Consider the following 18,811-nt stretch of genomic DNA (forward strand, 5'->3'; position numbering starts at 1 on the left):
GCTACCCGACCCCCATCGCGTCGTCCCTCGTTCCCTTCCATCGTGTTTCTATGGGTCCTGTCCCACTGTCTTCTTTTCTCCCTGCGTCACTTGGGAAACATATGTTAAAAGCCTGGCAGCCTGAGCCAATGACTCCCGACTGAAGTACTAGAAGTCGCCTTTGATCAGTGGAGCAGCCAGTCAGTAGGCAGCCAGACCGTGTCTGAGCGTCATACCCACTGCATGGCACACACTGGAGCCCCGGGCGTGTCTAGGAGAAGTCTGACGCAGACACAGCGCTGCCAGAGTGGAGCTAGCTCCTAGGAAGGATATGGATTCATTTGTTTCAGCAGCATGACGGTTTTCAGTGTAAGGGTGTGTAATGTTACCATCAGTGCTCTCACAGAGGTTGACTCACTCCCAGCTGCGTGTATAGCCTCTGCACGTGCAAGCTTCGAGCTTCAATGCGTTGATCATGAAATTGGGTCATTCCGAACTTCATCCGCAACGCCAAACTCCATTCTGTTGGCCTCGAGCGATACTTCTCCTTGTAGCCCTCTAACCTTTTCAGTGTGCGCAAGCCCTGGCTAGACGGAGAAGTTTCGCTCCAACAGAATGGAACATAACGCTGCAGATAAAGTTTGGAATGACACAAAGTCATGTGTACAACATAAAGGCCTGCATCACTACAAGTATTTGGGTGTTTTTGGAGCCTTTGTTCATGTTTTATCTGTGCCCGTCCAACTGCAGAACAAGCATGAGGATGTCTATCGCTGTTTAGAGACATTTCTCAAAGTCAAAGAGTGTCTGGACGATACTATAACATGCCATCCAAAATACAGATTGTTTCAAAAAAGGGAACTTGTCCTTTAATCCATTCTTTGCCTCTGCCAGGGGGTGTTCAATCTGATCCACAGAAGACAAAGTGTTAGTACATCTGATTCAACTATTTAACCAATCATAGTCTTCAATCAACATTTCATTGGTTAGACTGAGTTTGTTGCAGCATCGGCTGGAGTAAAAGCCTGCATCCATGACACTTAGCAGATACCTTTGGCCAGTGGTTCTCAACTCCAGTCCTCCAGTACCCTCAAATACACTACATTTCCTGCAACAGGGTGATCAGATTAAGATCTTACATCTGTACTATATTTCTCTGTGACATGACATAAATACAGTACATAGAAGACATTAAGACATTGTCGCTGGTGGAAGTTATCGTTGGACTTGTTAGGAGGAGGAAAGTGCCACAGTCCCAGTCTCTTCTCTCGGTCTTATCATCGTGTCTATTCATGATGTGTCCTTGATTTCCTTGATTGACACGGTAGCTTGTGAATGTCACGCCTCTTCTCTTGTCTTCACATCTCAGCATCCGTTCTCAGGTACGATCCTGCACTTGAGGATCTTCAGGTAGTTCTGGACCTTGTTGGAGTCCCGTCTGAAGCAGTAGAGTAGGTCGTGGTCGCTCATGGCCTGGGACTCTCCGCAGGTGTCTGATGAGGGGTCCAAGGCCTCAGGGGAGGACAGGCCACTCAGGGTGTTACTGATCATCCCCAGGTGCTGCATCTGAGAGAGAGGGACACAGACAGTGGATTGCCAGAGATAAGGAATTTTACTTTCTGTACATACAGTTGAAGTCAGAAGTTTACATACATACATACTTAGGTTGGAGTCATTAAAACTTGTTTTTCAACCACTCCACAAATTTCTTGGTAACAATCTAATTTTGGCAAGACAGTTAGGACATCTACTTCATGCATGACACAAGTAATTCGTCCAACAATTGTTTACAGACAGATTATTTCACTTATAATTCACTGTATCACAATTCCTGTGGGTCAGAAGTTTAAAGCTTGGAAAATTCCAGAAAATTATGTCATGTTTTTAGAAGCTTCTGATAGGCTAATTGACATCATTTGAGTCAGTCGGAGGTGTACCTGTGGATGTATTTCAAGGCCTATCTTCAAACTCAGTGCCTCTTTGCTTGACATCATGGGAAAATCAAAAGAAATCAGCCAACACCTCAGAAAAAAATTGTAGACCTCCACAAGTCTGGTTCATCCTTCCCAAACGCCTGAAGGCACCACGTTCATCTGTACAAACAATAGTACGTACGCAAGTATAAACACCATGGGACCACGCAGCCATCATACCGCTCAGGAAGGAGACGCGTTCTGTCTCCTAGAGATGAACGTACTTTGGTGCGAAAAGTGCAAATCAATCCCAGAACAACAGCAAAGGAACTTGTGAAGATGCTGGAGGAAACAGGTACAAAAGTATCTATAGCCACAGTAAAACGAGTCCTATATCAACATAACCTGAAAGGCCACAGGAAAATGATGTGGATATATTGAAGCAACATCTCAAGACATCAGTCAGGAAGTTAAAGCTTGGTCGCAAATGGGTCTTCCAAATGGACAATGACCCCAAGCATACTTCCAAAGTTGTGGCAAAATGGCTAAAGGACAACAAAGTCAAGGCATTGGAGTGGCCATCACAAAGCCCTGACCTATAGACCTATAGAAAATTATTTGTGGGCAGAACTGAAAAAGCGTGTGTGAGCAAGGAGGCCTACAAACCTGACTCAGTTACACCAGCTCTGTCAGGAGGAATGGACCAAAATTCACCTAACTTATTGTGGGAAGCTTGTGGTAGGCTACCCAAAACGTTTGACCCAAGTTAAACAATTTAAAGGCAATGCTACCAAATACTAATTGAGTGTATGTAAACTTCTGACCCACTGGGAATTGGATGAAATAATTACAAGCTGAAATAAATAATTCTCTCTGCTCTTATTCTGACATTTCACATTCTTAAAATAAAGTGGTGATTCTAACTGACCTAAGACAGGGAACTGGAATTGTGAAAAACTGAGTTTAAATTTATTTGGCTAAGGTGTATATAAACTTCCGACTTCAACTGTTTTGCATTATGAGCTGTGTCTGTGTGTGTGTGTGTGTGCGTGTGTGTGTGTGTGTGTGTGTGTGTGCCTTCTCTCGTGAGTTATCACATGCCAACCCAGTAGCAGAGCGAGGATTGTCTAGTGACATCTTGGTTGGCATCTGCATTCGTCACTGACTCAGTGGTGGTGTCAACATCAGTCTACACAATGTCACTAGGGATCAAGCTGCTATAGGACTCTCTTTTCACTATAATATGCTCAAGGCTAACTCTGTCTTATTTGCTTTAATTTGCTTTCTCACTCACACTATATATATCTTTATTTCATTCTCTCTCTCACACTCACTCACTGTCACTATAGCATGTATGCTCAAGGCTAACTCTGCCTTATTTTCATTCTTTACCTCTCCCTATCTCTCACTTTCTCTCTCTCTTTCTATCCTTCTTTCTCCCACCCATCTCTGTGATTCATTTAGTGACATAAGCACTTTGTCATCTGTGAGACATTTCACATTATAACTCTTAGCCATAGGCAATATTCAACGTAATCATATTAACAACAAATAGTAAAGATGGATTTAAGTGATGATTGTTTTCTAGAATTGAGCTGCCTTCAGTATAAATGTTAATTGTATAATTATGAGCTCATAAAGATATTAACATTACTTAATTGGTGTGTGATATAATAATACATTAGTTATCAGATACACTATATATACAAAAGTATATGGGCACCCCTTCAAATGAGTGGATTCGGCTATTTCAGCCACACCGTTCCCGACAGGTGTATAAAGTCAAGCACACAGCCATGCAATCTCCATAGACAAAAATTGGCAGTAGAATGGCCGTACTGGTGAGATCAGTGACTTTCAAAGTGGCACCGTCACAGGATGCCACCTTTCCAACATGTCAGTCGGTCAAATTTCTGCCCTGCTAGAGCTGCCGAGGTCAACTGTAAGTGCTATTATTGTGAAGTGGAAACATCTCTGAGCACACAAGGCCACACAAGCTCACAGAAATGGGCCGCTGAGTTCTGAAGCACGTAATGCGTAAAGGTCATCTGTCTTCGGTAGCAACACTCCGTATCGAGTTCAAAACTGCCTCTGGAAGTCACATCAGCGCAAGAACTGTTCTTTGGGAGCTTCATGACATAGGTTTCCATGGCCGGGTTTGGCGGATGCCAGGAGAACGCTACCTGCCCGAATATATATAATGCCTACTGTGAAGTATGGTGGAGGAGGAATAATGGCCTGGGGAAGTTTCTCTTGATTCGGGCTCCTTAGTTCTAGTAAAGGAAAATCTTAAAAGTGAGGTCCATACAGAAATGGTTTGTTGAGATCGGTGTGGAAGAACTTGACTGGCTTGCACAGAACCCTGACCTGAACTCCATTGAACACAATTGGAATGCTGACTGCGAGCCAGACCTAATCGCCCAACATCGGCGTCCGACATCACTAATGCTCTTGTGGCTGAATGGAAGCAAGTCCCCGCAGCAATGTTCTAACAGCTAGTGGAAAACCTTCCCAGAAGAGTGGAGGCTGTTATAGCAGCAATGTTCTAACGGCTAGTGGAAAACCTTCCCAGAAGAGTGGAGGCTGTTATAGCAGCAATGTTCTAACAGCTAGTGGAAAACCTTCCCAGAAGAGTGGAGGCTGTTATAGCAGCAATGTTCTAACAGCTAGTGGAAAACCTTCCCAGAAGAGTGGAGGCTGTTATAGCAGCAATGTTCTAACAGCTAGTGGAAAACCTTCCCAGAAGAGTGGAGGCTGTTATAGCAGCCTCCACTTGGTCCACTTGGTACGTCAAACCCAGTAAATCTCATGCACACACACACACACACACACACACACACACACACACACACACACACACACACACACACACACACACACACACACACACACACACACACAATCAATCACAATAGAGTTCTGAGTTCTGATCTTGTCACAATGTATTTATTTTAAAGAACATGTCATGTCTAGTTGGTTTTAGAAATAAAAAATAAACAACATATTAGTTCATTTCCATGAAATTCTTTCTGAGTTACAGCCCATCTCCCTCTTGAAAATGTACATTTACAACATGAAATGGATTCGTTATATGAAACATGCATGGACTCTAAACCTAAAGGTGATATAGTCATGGCAGAAATTATGGTATTCTACTCCAGTGGCTCTGCCCCCCAAACTCTGGGAGAAAATTCAAGTTTTCATCATCGAGATAAGTTACATACAGGTGTAGGATTTAATTTGAGCCAGTTTTCTACAGCAGGAAAATAATCCTGCAGCAAAGTAAATGTGAATTATTACATGGATTATAATTCATGATATTTTTTGTATGGCTTGACACATTTTTCGTTAGGGAAAATCAAATCAAGGAAATGATGAACTTTAGAAGCCTTTTTGAAACCTCAAATAAACTACATGTTTAAAATGGACTGCATTGCAGGAAAGTTTTCCTGCAACAGGGTGATCAGATTAAGATCTTACATCTGTACTATATTTCTCTGTGACATGACATAAATACAGTACATAGAAGACATTAAGACATTGTCGCTGGTGGAAGTTATCGTTGGACTTGTTAGGAGGAGGAAAGTGCCACAGTCCCAGTCTCTTCTCTCGGTCTTATCATCGTGTCTATTCATGATGTGTCCTTGATTTCCTTGATTGACACGGTAGCTTGTGAATGTCACGCCTCTTCTCTTGTCTTCACATCTCAGCATCCGTTCTCAGGTACGATCCTGCACTTGAGGATCTTCAGGTAGTTCTGGACCTTGTTGGAGTCCCGTCTGAAGCAGTAGAGTAGGTCGTGGTCGCTCATGGCCTGGGACTCTCCGCTGGTGTCTGACGAGGTGTCCAAGGCCTCAGGGGAGGACAGGCCACTCAGGGAGTTACTGATCATCCCCAGGTGCTGCATCTGAGAGAGAGAAACACAGACAGTGGATTGTTAGAGACAAGGAATTTTACTTTCTGTACATATTGCAACATGAGGTGTGTGTGTGTGTGTGTGTGTTCCTTCTCTCGTGAGTTATCACATGCCAACCCAGTAGCAGAGCGAGGATTGTCTAGTGACATCCTGGTTGGCATCTCCATTCGTCACTGACTCAGTGGTGGTGTCAACATCAGTCTACACAATGTCACTAGGGATCAAGCTGCTATAGGACTCTCTTTTCACTATAATATGCTCAAGGCTAACTCTGTCTTATACACACTTCGTCATCTATGAGACATTTCACATTATACCTCTTACATAAAGCCATAGGCAATGTTTAACATAATCATCTTAACAAATAGTAATGATGGATTCAAGTGATGATTATTTTCTAGAATTGAGCCTCAGTCAAGTAGAAATGTTTATGTAGAAGGATCCGCCCCTTTTTTCAATTTTTGCCTAAAATGACATACTGCCGGTAGCTCAGGACCTGAAGCAAGGACATTCATATTCTTGATACCCTTTGAAAGGAAACACGTTGAAGTTTGTGTAAATGTGAAATGAATGTAGTAGAATATATCACATTAGATCTGGTAAAAGAAACATGCGTTTTTTTGTATTTTTTTTGTACCATCATCTTTGAAATGCAAGACAAATGCATTTTTCCAGTCCAGGCACTATTTAGATGTTGGTCACTAGATGGCAGCAGTGTTTATGCAAAGTTCTAGACTTTTATTTTACTAGGCAGGTCAGTTAAGAACAAATTCCTATTTTCAATGATGGCCTAGGAACTGCCTTGTTCAGGGGCAGAACGACAGATTTGTACTTTGTCAGCTCGGAGATTTGAACTTGAAACCTTTTGATTACTAGCCCAACGCTCTAACCACTAGGCTACCCTGCCGCCCCGACTGATCCAATGAAACATTGCATTTATGTTCAAAATGTTGTATTAAGACTGCCCAAATGTGCTTAATTGGTTTATTAATAACTTTTCATGTTCATAACTGTGCACTCTCCTCAAACAATAGCATGGGATTATTTTAGTGTATTAGCTACTGTAAATTGGACAGTGCAGTTAGATTAACAAGAATTTAAGCTTTCTGACAATATCAGATATGTCTATGTCCTGTGAAATTTTCTTGATACTTACAACCTCATGCTAATCGCATTAGCCTATGCTAGCTCAACCGTCCCATACCCTATCAGCCACCTTCTCCCCCCATCTTTCTCTTAACCTATCAGCCACCTTCACTTATCTTCCTCTTACCATATTAGCCACTATCTCCCCCCGTCTTCCTCTTATCCTGTCAGCCATCGTCTCCCCCCGTCTTCCTCTTATCCTGTCAGCCATCTTCTCCCCCCGTCTTCCTCTTACCCTATCAGCCACTATCTCCCCCCCGTCTTCCTCTTACCCTATCAGCCACCTTCTCCCCCCATCTTTCTCTTAACCTATCAGCCACCTTCACTTATCTTCCTCTTATCCTGTCAGCCATCTTCTCCCCCCGTCTTCCTCTTACCCTATCAGCCACTATCTCCCCCCCGTCTTCCTCTTATCCTGTCAGCCATCTTCTCCCCCCGTCTTCCTCTTACCCTATCAGCCATCTTCTCCCCCCGTCTTCCTCTTACCCTATCAGCCACCTTCTCCCCCCATCTTTCTCTTAACCTATCAGCCACCTTCACTTATCTTCCTCTTATCCTGTCAGCTATCTTCTCCCCCCGTCTTCCTCTTACCCTATCAGCCACTATCTCCCCCCCGTCTTCCTCTTACCCTATCAGCCATCTTCTCCCCCCGTCTTCCTCACCCTATCAGCCATCTTCTCCCCCCGTCTTCCTCTTACCCTATCAGCCACCTTCTCCCCCCATCTTCCTCTTACCCTATCAGCCATCTTCTCCCCTCGTCTTTCTCTTACCTTATCAGCCACCTTCTCGACTCCCTTGCGGAGCTCGTGCACCATGTAGCTCATCTCCAGTGCTTTGTTGGAGCTGAAGTTGTTGAAGTCATCCTGGTGAACCATGTTCTGGTGGAACTGCCACAGAGGATCCTTCCATGCTACCAGAAGCTTCAGAATCACCTCCGTTAACTCCTCTCTCTGAGGAGAGAGAGAGAGAGAGAGAGAGTAGAATTGTATGTTCTTGTAGAGTTGGTTATTGAGTGTTGAAAGAGAGAAGACAGATACAAGCAAAGACATAGAAGCAGTCTACATCTGGAGACAGACATGGGTACTACAGGAAGCAGAGAGGGGTAGTACCATCAGGGAACAGACAAGGTTACTACAGGAAGCAGAGAGGGGTAGTACCATCAGGGAACAGACAAGGTTACTACAGGAAGCAGAAAGGGGTAGTACTCTCAGGGAACAGACAAGGTTACTACAGGAAGCAGAGAGGGGTAGTACCATCAGGGAACAGACAAGGTTACTACAGGAAGCAGAGAGGTGTAGTACCCTCAGGGAACAGACAAGGTTACTACAGGAAGCAGAGAGGGGTAGTACCATCAGGGAACAGACATGAGTACTACAGGAAGCAGAGAGGGGTAGTACCATCAGGGAACAGACAAGGTTACTACAGGAAGCAGAGAGGGGTAGTACCATCAGGGAACAGACAAGGTTACTACAGGAAGCAGAGAGGGGTAGTACCATCAGGGAACAGACAAGGTTACTACAGGAAGCAGAGAGGGGTAGTACCATCAGGGAACAGACATGAGTACTACAGGAAGCAGAGAGGGGTAGTACCATCAGGGAACAGACAAGGTTACTACAGGAAGCAGAGAGGGGTAGTACCATCAGGGAACAGACAAGGTTACTACAGGAAGCAGAGAGGGGTAGTACCATCAGGGAACAGACAAGGTTACTACAGGAAGCAGAGAGGTGTAGTACCATCAGGGAACAGACAAGGTTACTACAGGAAGCAGAGAGGGGTAGTACCATCAGGGAACAGACATGAGTTCTACAGGAAGCAGAGAGGGGTAGTACTCTCAGGGAACAGACAAGGTTACTACAGGAAGCAGAGAGGGGTAGTACTCTCAGGGAACAGACAAGGTTACTACAGGAAGCAGAGAGGGGTAGTACTCTCAGGGAACAGACAAGGTTACTACAGGAAGCAGAGAGGGGTAGTACTCTCAGGGAACAGACAAGGTTACTACAGGAAGCAGAGAGGGGTAGTACCATCAGGGAACAGACAAGGTTACTACAGGAAGCAGAGAGGGGTAGTACCATCAGGGAACAGACAAGGTTACTACAGGAAGCAGAGGGGTAGTACCATCAGGGAACAGACAAGGTTACTACAGGAAGCAGAGAGGGGTAGTACCATCAGGGAACAGACAAGGTTACTACAGGAAGCAGAGAGGGGTAGTACCATCAGGGAACAGACAAGGTTACTACAGGAAGCAGAGAGGGGTAGTACCATCAGGGAAGAGACAAGGTTACTACAGGAAGCAGAGAGGGGTAGTACCATTAGGGAACAGACAAGGTTACTACAGGAAGCAGAGAGGGGTAGTACCATCAGGGAACAGACAAGGTTACTACAGGAAGCAGAGAGGGGTAGTACCATAAGGGAACAGACAAGGGACAAGGTTATTACAGAAAGCAGAGAGGGGTAGTACTATGGTAAACAATAGTTGATTAAACAGAGTTGTAAGACTCACAGCCAGTCTCTGCGCGTTCTCTTTGCCATTAGGGGTTAGTATGGTGGCTGTATGGCAGTGGCGGTTTATCCTGCCAATATGATTTCTGCTTGGCAAAACATATTGCTCCTGACGGAGGGAAGAAGAAAGGAGAGAAAGAGGAATTGAGTTGACAGGGAAGACGTAGGTAGAAATCAAAAGGTCAGCGAGTCATAGGAGCTGCATCTCTGAAGAGCAAAGCCTTCGAAAGCAAAGAAACAGAAAGCTTGTAGAACCTTTAAATGGATAGTTCACCCAAATCACAAAATTATAATAGACTGCTGTCTAACCTTGGCAATAGACTGCTGTCTTACCATGGAAATAGACTGCTGTCTAACCTTGGCAATAGACTGCTGTCTAACCTTGGCAATAGACAGCTGTCTTACCATGGAAATAGACTGCTGTCTTACCTTGACAGTAGACTGCTGTCTAACCTTGGCAATAGACTGCTGTCTAACCTTGGCAATAGACTGCTGTCTAACCTTGGCAATAGACTGCTGTCTTACCATGGAAATAGACTGCTGTCTTACCTTGACAGTAGACTGCTGTCTAACCTTGGCAATAGACTGCTGTCTAACCTTGGCAATAGACAGCTGTCTAACCTTGACAATAGACTAATGTCTTACCTTGACAATAGACTGCTGTCTGACCATGACAATAGACTGCTGTCTAACCTTGGCAATAGACTGCTGTCTTACCATGGAAATAGACTGCTGTCTTACCTTGACAATAGACTGCTGTCTTACCTTGGCAATAGACTGCTGTCTTACCTTGGCAATAGACTGCTGTCTTATCTTGGCAATAGACTGCTCTCTTACCTTGGCAATAGACTGCTGTCTTACCTTGGCAATAGACTGCTGTCTTACCTTGGCAATAGACTGCTGTCTTACCTTGACAATAGACTGCTGTCTTACCTTGACAATAGACTGCTGATTTACCTTGGCAATAGACTGCTGTCTTATCTTGGCAATAGTCTGCTGTCTTATCTTGGCAATAGACTGCTGTCTTACCTTGGCAATAGACTGCTGTCTTACCTTGGCAATAGACTGCTGTCTTACCTTGGCAATAGACTGCTGTCTTACCTTGGCAATAGACTGCTGTCTTACCTTGACAATAGACTGCTGTCTTACCTTGACAATAGACTGCTGATTTACCTTGGCAATAGACTGCTGTCTTATCTTGGCAATAGACTGCTGATTTACCTTGGCAATAGACTGCTGTCTTACCTTGGCAATAGACTGCTGTCTTACCTTGGCAATAGACTGCTGTCTGACCTTGGCAATAGACTGCTCTCTTACCTTGGCAATAGACTGCTCTCTTACCTTGGCAATAGACTGCTCTCTTACCTTGGCAATAGACTGCTGATTTACCTTGGCAATAGACTGCTGTCTTACCTTGGCAATAGACTGCTGTCTTATCTTGGCAATAGACTGCTCTCTTACCTTGGCAATAGACTGCTCTCTTACCTTGGCAATAGACTGCTGATTTACCTTGGCAATAGACTGCTGTCTTACCTTGGCAATAGACTGCTTACGGGGTAAGGAAACCAACATGTTATTTTGTCATTTGGGTGAACTATCACTATAAACATGCAATTTCCTCTTACTAAATTGAAACCAGCAAAAAAAAAAGGAATTGGCAGCAGTTTTACAGGCGCCCAACCAATTGTGGTATTATGTGTTTTTTCCCCGCGTTATTTGTAACTTATTTTGTACTGAATGTTTCTGCAACCGTATCTTACAGCAGAAAAGAGCTTCTGGATATCAGGACAGCGATCACTCACCTCGGATTAGACAAATTATTTTTCTACAACAAGCAGGACGCACAGGACATTCTCCAAACACCCGTTACCGTCAATACTACTCACCAACGTGCTATCACTGGACAATAAATTAGACGAGTTACGATCACGAATATCCTACCAACGGGACATCAAAAACTCTAATATCCTGTGTTTCACGGAATCGTGGCTGAATGACGACATGGATATTCAGCTAGCGGGATATATGCTGCACCGGCAAGATAGAACAGCACACTCCGGTAAGAGGAGGGGGGGCGGTCTGTGCAAATTTGTAAACAACAGCTGGTGCACAAAATCTAAGGAAGTCTCTAGATTTTGATCGCCTGAAGTAGAGTATATTGTGATAAATTTCAGGCCACACTACTTGCCTAGAGAGTTTTCAGCTATACTTTTCGTGGCTGTTTATTTACCACCACAGACAGATGCTGGCGCTAAGACTGCACTCAGTCAGCTGTATAAGGAAATAAGCAAAAAGGAAACCACTCACCCAGAGGTGGCGCTCCTAGTGGCCATAGTCTTTAATGCAGGGAAACTTAAATAAGTTCTACCAAATTTCTATTAACATGTTAAATGTGCAACCAGAGGGAAACAAATTCTAGATCACCTGTACTCCACACACAGAGACACATACAACGCTCTCCCTCGCCCTTCATTTGGTAAATCCGACCACAACTCTATCCTCCTGATTCCTGCTTACAAGCAAACATGAAAGCAGGAAGCAGCAGTGACAGATGCAGCAGATGCTAAACTACAGGACTGCTTTGCTGTCTCAGACTGGAATATGTTCTGGGATTCTTCTGATGGTATTGAGGAGTACACCACATCAGTCACTGGCTTAATCAATAAGTGCGTCGAGGATGTCATCCCCACAGTGACTGTACGTACATACCCCAACCAGAAGCCATGGATTACAGGCAACATTCGCATTGAGGTAAAGGGCAGAGCTGCTGCTTTAAAGGTGCGGGACTCTAAACTTACAATAAATCCTGCTATGCCCTGCGACGAACCATCAAACAGGCAAAGCGTCAATACAGGGCTAAGATTGAATCATACTACACCGGCTCCGATGCTCGTCTTATGTGGCAGGACTTGCAAACTATTACAGATTACAGAGGGAAGCACAGCCGCGAGCTACCCAGTGACACGAGCCTACTAGACGAGTTAAATCACTTCTATGCTTGCTTCATGGAAAACAACACTTAGGCATGCATGAGAGCATCAGCTGTTCCGGACGACTGTGTGATCACGCTCTCCGTAGCCGACGTGAGGAAGACCTATAAACAGGTCAACATATACAAGGCTGTAGGGCCAGACGGATTACCAGGACGTGTGCTCCGGGCATGTGCTGACCAACTGGCAGGTGTCTTCACTGACATTTTCAACATGTCCTTGATTGAGTCTGTAATACCAACATGTTTCAAGCAGACCACCATAGTCCCTGTGCCCAAGAACACAAAGGCAACCTGCCTAAATGACTACAGACCCGTAGCACTCACGTCCGTAGACATGAAGTGCTTTGAAAGGCTGTTAATGGCTCACATCAACACCATTATCTCAGAAACCCTAGACCCACTCCAATTTGCATACCGCCCAAACAGATCCACAGATGATGCAATCTCTATTGCACTCCACACTACCCTTTCCCATCTGGACAAAAGGAACACTTATGTGAGAATGCTATTCATTGGCTACAGCTCAGCGTTAAACACCATAGACCCTCAAAGCTCATCACTAAGCTAAGGATCCTGGGACTAAACACCTCCCTCTGCAACTGGATCCTGGACTTCCTGACAGGCCGCCCCCATGTTGTAAGGGTAGGTAGCAGCACATCTGCCACGCTGATCCTCAACACTGGAGCCCTCCAGGGGTGCGTGTTCAGTCCCCTCCTGTACTCCCTGTTCACTCATGACTGCATGGCCAGGCACGACTCCAACACCATCATTAAGTTTGCAGACGACACAACAGTGGTAGGCCTGATCACCGACAACGACGAGACAGCCTATAGGGAGGAGGTCAGAGACCTGGCCAGGTGGTGCCAGAATAACAACCTATCCCTCAACATAACCAAGACTAAGGAGATGATTGTGGACTACAGGAAAAGGAGGACCGAGTATGCCCCCATTCTCATTGACGGGGCTGTAGTGGAGCAGGTTGAGAGCTTCAAGTTCCTTGGTCTCCACTTCACCAGCAAACTAGAATGGTCCAAACACACCAAGACCGTCGTGAAGAGGGCACAACAAAACCTATTCCCCCTCAGGAAACTAAAATGATTTGGCATGGGTTCTGAGATCCTCAAAACGTTCTACAGCTGTAACATCGAGAGCATTCTGGCTGGTTGCATCACTGCCTGATATGGCAATTGCTCGGCCTCCGACCGCAAGGCACTACAGAGGGTAGTGCGTACAGCCCAGTACATCACTGGGGCTAAGCTGCCTGCCATCCAGGACCTCCACCCAGGCGATGTCATAGGAAGGCCCTAAAAATGGTCAAAGACCCAGCCACCCCAGTCATAGACTGTTCTCGCTACTGTATATAGCCTCGCTACTGTATAAAGCCTCGCTACTGTATATAGCCTCTCTACTGTTATTTTTCAGTGTCTTTTTACTGTTGTTTTTCATTCTTTACTTACCTATTGTTCACCCAATACCTTTTTTGCACTATTGGTTAGAGCCTGTAAGTAAGCATTTCACTGTAAGGTGACACCTGTTGTGGTCGGCGCACATGACAAATACACTTTGATTTGATTTAATGATCTGCTACATGACATGTTGAAAGACTGTTGTTCTTAACGTCAAGATTTCCATCTTAAAATCCTCTTTTATACATCTGATTATCGCAAATCAATGTCACATCAACAACCACACAGTGTTATAGTGGGTTCTGTCATTAGTGACAGAGACAGACAGAGAGAGAGAGAAAGAGACGAGGACTGTGTCATTAGTGACAGAGAGAGAGAAAGAGATGAGGACTGTGTCTTTAGTGACAGAGATACAGAGAGAGAGAGAAAGAGACTAGGACTGTGTCATTAGTGACAGAGACAGACAGAGAGAGAGAGAAAGAGACGAGGACTGTGTCATTAGTGACAGAGACAGACAGAGAGAGAGAGAAAGAGACTAGGACTGTGTCATTAGTGACAGAGACAGACAGAGAGAGAGAGAAAGAGACTAGGACTGTGTCATGATTGACAGAGACAGACAGAGAGAGAGAGAAAGAGACTAGGACTGTGTCATTAGTGACAGAGATACAGAGAGAGAGAGAAAGAGACTAGGACTGTGTCATTAGTGACAGAGATACAGAGAGAAAGAGACTAGGACTGTGTCATTAGTGACAGAGACAGACAGAGAGAGAGAGAAAGAGACTAGGACTGTGTCATGATTGACAGAGACAGACAGAGAGAGAGAGAGAAAGAGACTAGGACTGTGTCATTAGTGACAGAGACAGGCAGAGAGAGAGAGAAAGAGACTAGGACTGTGTCATTAGTGACAGAGATACAGAGAGAGAAAGAGCGAGAGAAAAGAAAGAGGTAACCTTGAGCATACTAGAGACAGATAAGGGGACTTACGAATTCAGAGTGCAGGTCACTGGAGATGCTGTGCATCCTGGCACTGTGCTGGATGACCCGGTCAAAGAGGTCTGCCAGGGAGAGGAAGTGGCACCCCGCCTGGCCGTGGACACAGATGGGTGCCGCGCTCGCGCTGCCACTGCCACGCAGCTCCACACACAGCAACACCATGAGCAGAGCCCACACTGGAAGAAAGAGGGAGAGAGGGGGAAGGATGAGGATGATGAGATAAATAGAGAGGAGGTTGAAGGAGTTGAGAGAGAGGAGGGCAATAGAGGGAGAGGACAGGATCCTCTCACCAGCCAGGAGCAGCACTGACACTGGCAGAGAGAGAGTGAGAAGAGGAACAGAGAGAGGTGTGGATGGGATCCTGTCTCACAAGGCAGATGCAGCACTCAAACTGGTGGAAATATAGAGGGAGAGGGGAACAATGAGAAGAGCAATGAGAAGGAGGAAAGGGTAGGATAGAGGGATGAGGACAGGAGGGAAAGGGGAACACTGACAGAGGAATAGAAGGAGAAGAGGATGAAGAGAGACAACACTGACACTGACAGAGGAATAGAAGGAGAAGAGAGACAACACTGACACTGACAGAGGAATAGAAGAAGAGAGACAACACTGACACTGACAGAGGAATAGAAGGAGAAGAGGATGAAGAGAGACAACACTGACACTGACAGAGGAATAGACAGAAAAGAGAGACAACACTGACACTGACAGAGGAATAGAAGGAGAAGAGAGACAACACTGACACTGACAGAGGAATAGAAGGAGAAGAGGATGAAGAGAGACAACATTGACACTGACAGAGGAATAGAAGGAGAAGAGGATGAAGAGAGACAACACTGACACTGACAGAGGAATAGAAGGAGAAGAGAGACAACACTGACACTGACAGAGGAATAGAAGGAAAAGAGGATGAAGAGAGACAACACTGACACTGACAGAGGAATAGACAGAAAAGAGAGACAACACTGACACTGACAGAGGAATAGAAGGAGAAGAGAGACAACACTGACACTGACAGAGGGATAGAAGGAGAAGAGGATGAAGAGAGACAACACTGACACTGACAGAGGAATAGAAGGAGAAGAGGATGAAGAGAGACAACATTGACACTGACAGAGGAATAGAAGGAGAAGAGGATGAAGAGAGACAACATTGACACTGACAGAGGAATAGACAGAAAAGAGAGACAACACTGACACTGACAGAGAAATAGAAGGAGAAGAGAGACAACACTGACACTGACAGAGGAATAGAAGGAGAAGAGGATGAAGAGAGACAACATTGACACTGACAGAGGAATAGAAGGAGAAGAGGATGAAGAGAGACAACACTGACACTGGATAGTGACTGACTGGTTGAGGGAGGAAGAGGAAAAGAGAAAGGGAAGAAGAGGTGGTAAACAGAGGAGAGAATCTAGTTCCACAGGCAGAGGCATGCATGTATAGCTTCTCAGTCCCTGGTCCCTGGTCCCTGGTCCCTGCTCCTTGGTCCCTGGTCCCTGGTCCCTGCTCCCTGGTCCTTGCACCCTGCTCCCTGCTCCCTGTTCCCTGCTCCCTGGTCCTTGCTCCCTGCTCCCTGGTCCCTGGTCCCTGGTCCCTGCACCCTGGTCCCTGGTCCCTGGTCCTTGCTCCCTGGTCCCTGGTCCTTAGTCCCTGGTCCCTGGTCCTTGCTCCCTGCTCCCTGTTCCCTGGTCCCTGGTCCCTGGTCCTTGGCGCCTGGTCCTTGCTCCCTGCTCCCTGGTCCCTGCTCCCTGCTCCCTGCTCCCTGCTCCCTGTTCCCTGCTCCCTGCTCCCTGCTCCCTGCTCCCTGGTCCCTGGTCCCTGCTCCCTGCTCCCTGCTCCCTGCTCCCTGCTCTCTGCATGCACTGCCTGGCTTGTTCTTAGAGGTAGCTAGCTACCTTGTTTGATGTTGTTCCTGGACATTCTGTGTTGCTTGGTGGTATTTTTGAAGCTGGAGGATGTACAGTGACACGCAGCTATTTAAAGGGACCAGGAGTATTAAGGAAAGGGTCTCTCTCTCTGTCATCATGTGATGACCACAATCATTTAGGAGGGGAGGAGAGAGAGACAGAGGTTTGCGTGAGTTTTCATTCGCCCTCAATTTTCTCTTTCTGTTTTTTCATCAGATCATGATGGAAGTCGGCTTCACATCCCAAAGCGGATGGGACAAATCAGGACAGATACAGGGTGAAAATGCTCATTCAGTTCACCCCCCAGCCCCTTCACCAGTTTCACTGTCATTCATTAGGCTAGTTAAAACCTAAAAGGGTTCCACGGCTGTCCCCATAGGAGAACCCTTTGAAGAACCCTTTCTGGTTCCAGGTAGAACCCTTTTGGATTCCATGTAGAACACCTTTCTACAGAGGGTTCTACATGGAACCCAAAAGGGTTCTACCTGGAACCAAAGAGGGCTCTCCTTTGTGTACAGCCAAGGAACCCTTTTGGAACCCTTTTATCTCAGAGTGTACAGTAGTATGGTACTGCCATTCACACTGACCAGCTCCCATGTTTCTCACATGGTGATGACTTCATCCACGTGTTAAACTCATTCCACGGAGGGCCGCGTTTTGTAGTGTACAGTAGTATGGTACTGCCATTCACACTGACCAGCTCCCATGTTTCTCACATGGTGATGACTTCATCCACGTGTTAAACTCATTCCACGGAGGGCTGCGTTCTGTAGTGTACAGGAGGATGGTACTGCCATTCACACTGACCAGCTCCCATGTTTCTCACCTGGTGATGACTTCATCCACGTGTTAAACTCATTCCACGGAGGGCCGCGTTCTGTAGAGTACAGGAGGATGGTACTGCCATTCACACTGACCAGCTCCCATGTTTCTCACCTGGTGATGACTTCATCCACGTGTTAAACTCATTCCATGGAGGGCCGCGTTCTGTAGTGTACAGGAGGATGGTACTGCCATTCACACTGACCAGCTCCCATGTTTCTCACCTGGTGATGACTTCATCCACGTGTTAAACTCATTCCACGGAGGGCCGCGTTCTGTAGTGTACAGGAGGATGGTACTGCCATTCACACTGACCAGCTCCCATGTTTCTCACATGGTGATGACTTCATCCACGTGTTAAACTCATTCCACGGAGGGCTGCGTTCTGTAGTGTACAGGAGGATGGTACTGACATTCACACTGACCAGCTCCCATGTTTCTCACATGGTGATAACTTCATCCACGTGTTAAACTCATTCCACGGAGGGCCGCGTGTCTGCAGGTTCTCGCTCCTCCCTTGTAATTGATTGATAAATGAAGGTCACTAATAAGTAATAAGTAATAATAAGGAACTCCCCTCAGCTGGTAGTCTATTTCTTAATTGAAACCAAAAACCTGCAGACACTCGGCCCTCTGTGGAATTATTATGACATCCCTGATTTAAATGATCAATGTATTGATCAGTAAGTGAAAGCAAACCTTGTTGATTGTTTTCAATATTATCTCTGTCCTTGTTCTGTAGTGTTCAGTAGTGTTCTGTAGTGTACTGTAGTGTTCTGTAGTGTTCTGTAGTGTACTGTAGTGCTCTGTAGTGTACTGTAGTGCACTGTAGTGTTCCGTAGTGTTCTGTAGTGTACTGTAGTGTACTGTAGTGTACTGTAGTGTTCTGTAGTGTACTGTAGTGTACTGTAGTGTTCTGTAGTGTTCTGTAGTGTACTGTAGTGTTCTGTAGTGTACTGTAGTGTACTGTAGTGTTCTGTAGTGTACTGTAGTGTACTGTAGTGTTCTGTAGTGTTCTGTAGTGTACTGTAGTGTTCTGTAGTGTTCTGTAGTGTACTGTAGTTTTCTACTGTTCTGTAGTGTACTGTAGTGATCTGTAGTGTACTGTAGTGTACTGTAGTGTACTGTAGTGTTCTGTAGTGTACTGTAGTGTTCTGTAGTGTTCTGTAGTGTTCTGTAGTGCACTGTAGTGTTCTGTAGTGTACTGTAGTGTTTTGTAGTGTTCTGTAGTGCACT

General features: G+C 45.6%; 1 protein-coding gene across 1 annotated transcript; it reads right to left on the minus strand.

Annotated features, from left to right (window-relative positions):
* Positions 1–1,099: 1,099 nt before the first annotated feature.
* Positions 1,100–16,766, minus strand: LOC118938931 (prolactin-like). Its single transcript, XM_036945591.1, has 5 exons — positions 16,742–16,766; positions 14,836–15,020; positions 9,455–9,562; positions 7,725–7,904; positions 1,100–1,545 (listed from the first exon to the last, which is right to left on the minus strand). The coding sequence occupies exons 1-5, from the start codon at positions 16,764–16,766 to the stop codon at positions 1,345–1,347; spliced, it is 699 nt and encodes a 232-aa protein (XP_036801486.1). The 3' UTR covers positions 1,100–1,344.
* Positions 16,767–18,811: the final 2,045 nt, after the last annotated feature.

This window comes from Oncorhynchus mykiss, chromosome 15 (genome assembly GCF_013265735.2).
Source record: "Oncorhynchus mykiss isolate Arlee chromosome 15, USDA_OmykA_1.1, whole genome shotgun sequence".
Lineage (NCBI taxonomy): Eukaryota > Metazoa > Chordata > Actinopteri > Salmoniformes > Salmonidae > Oncorhynchus > Oncorhynchus mykiss.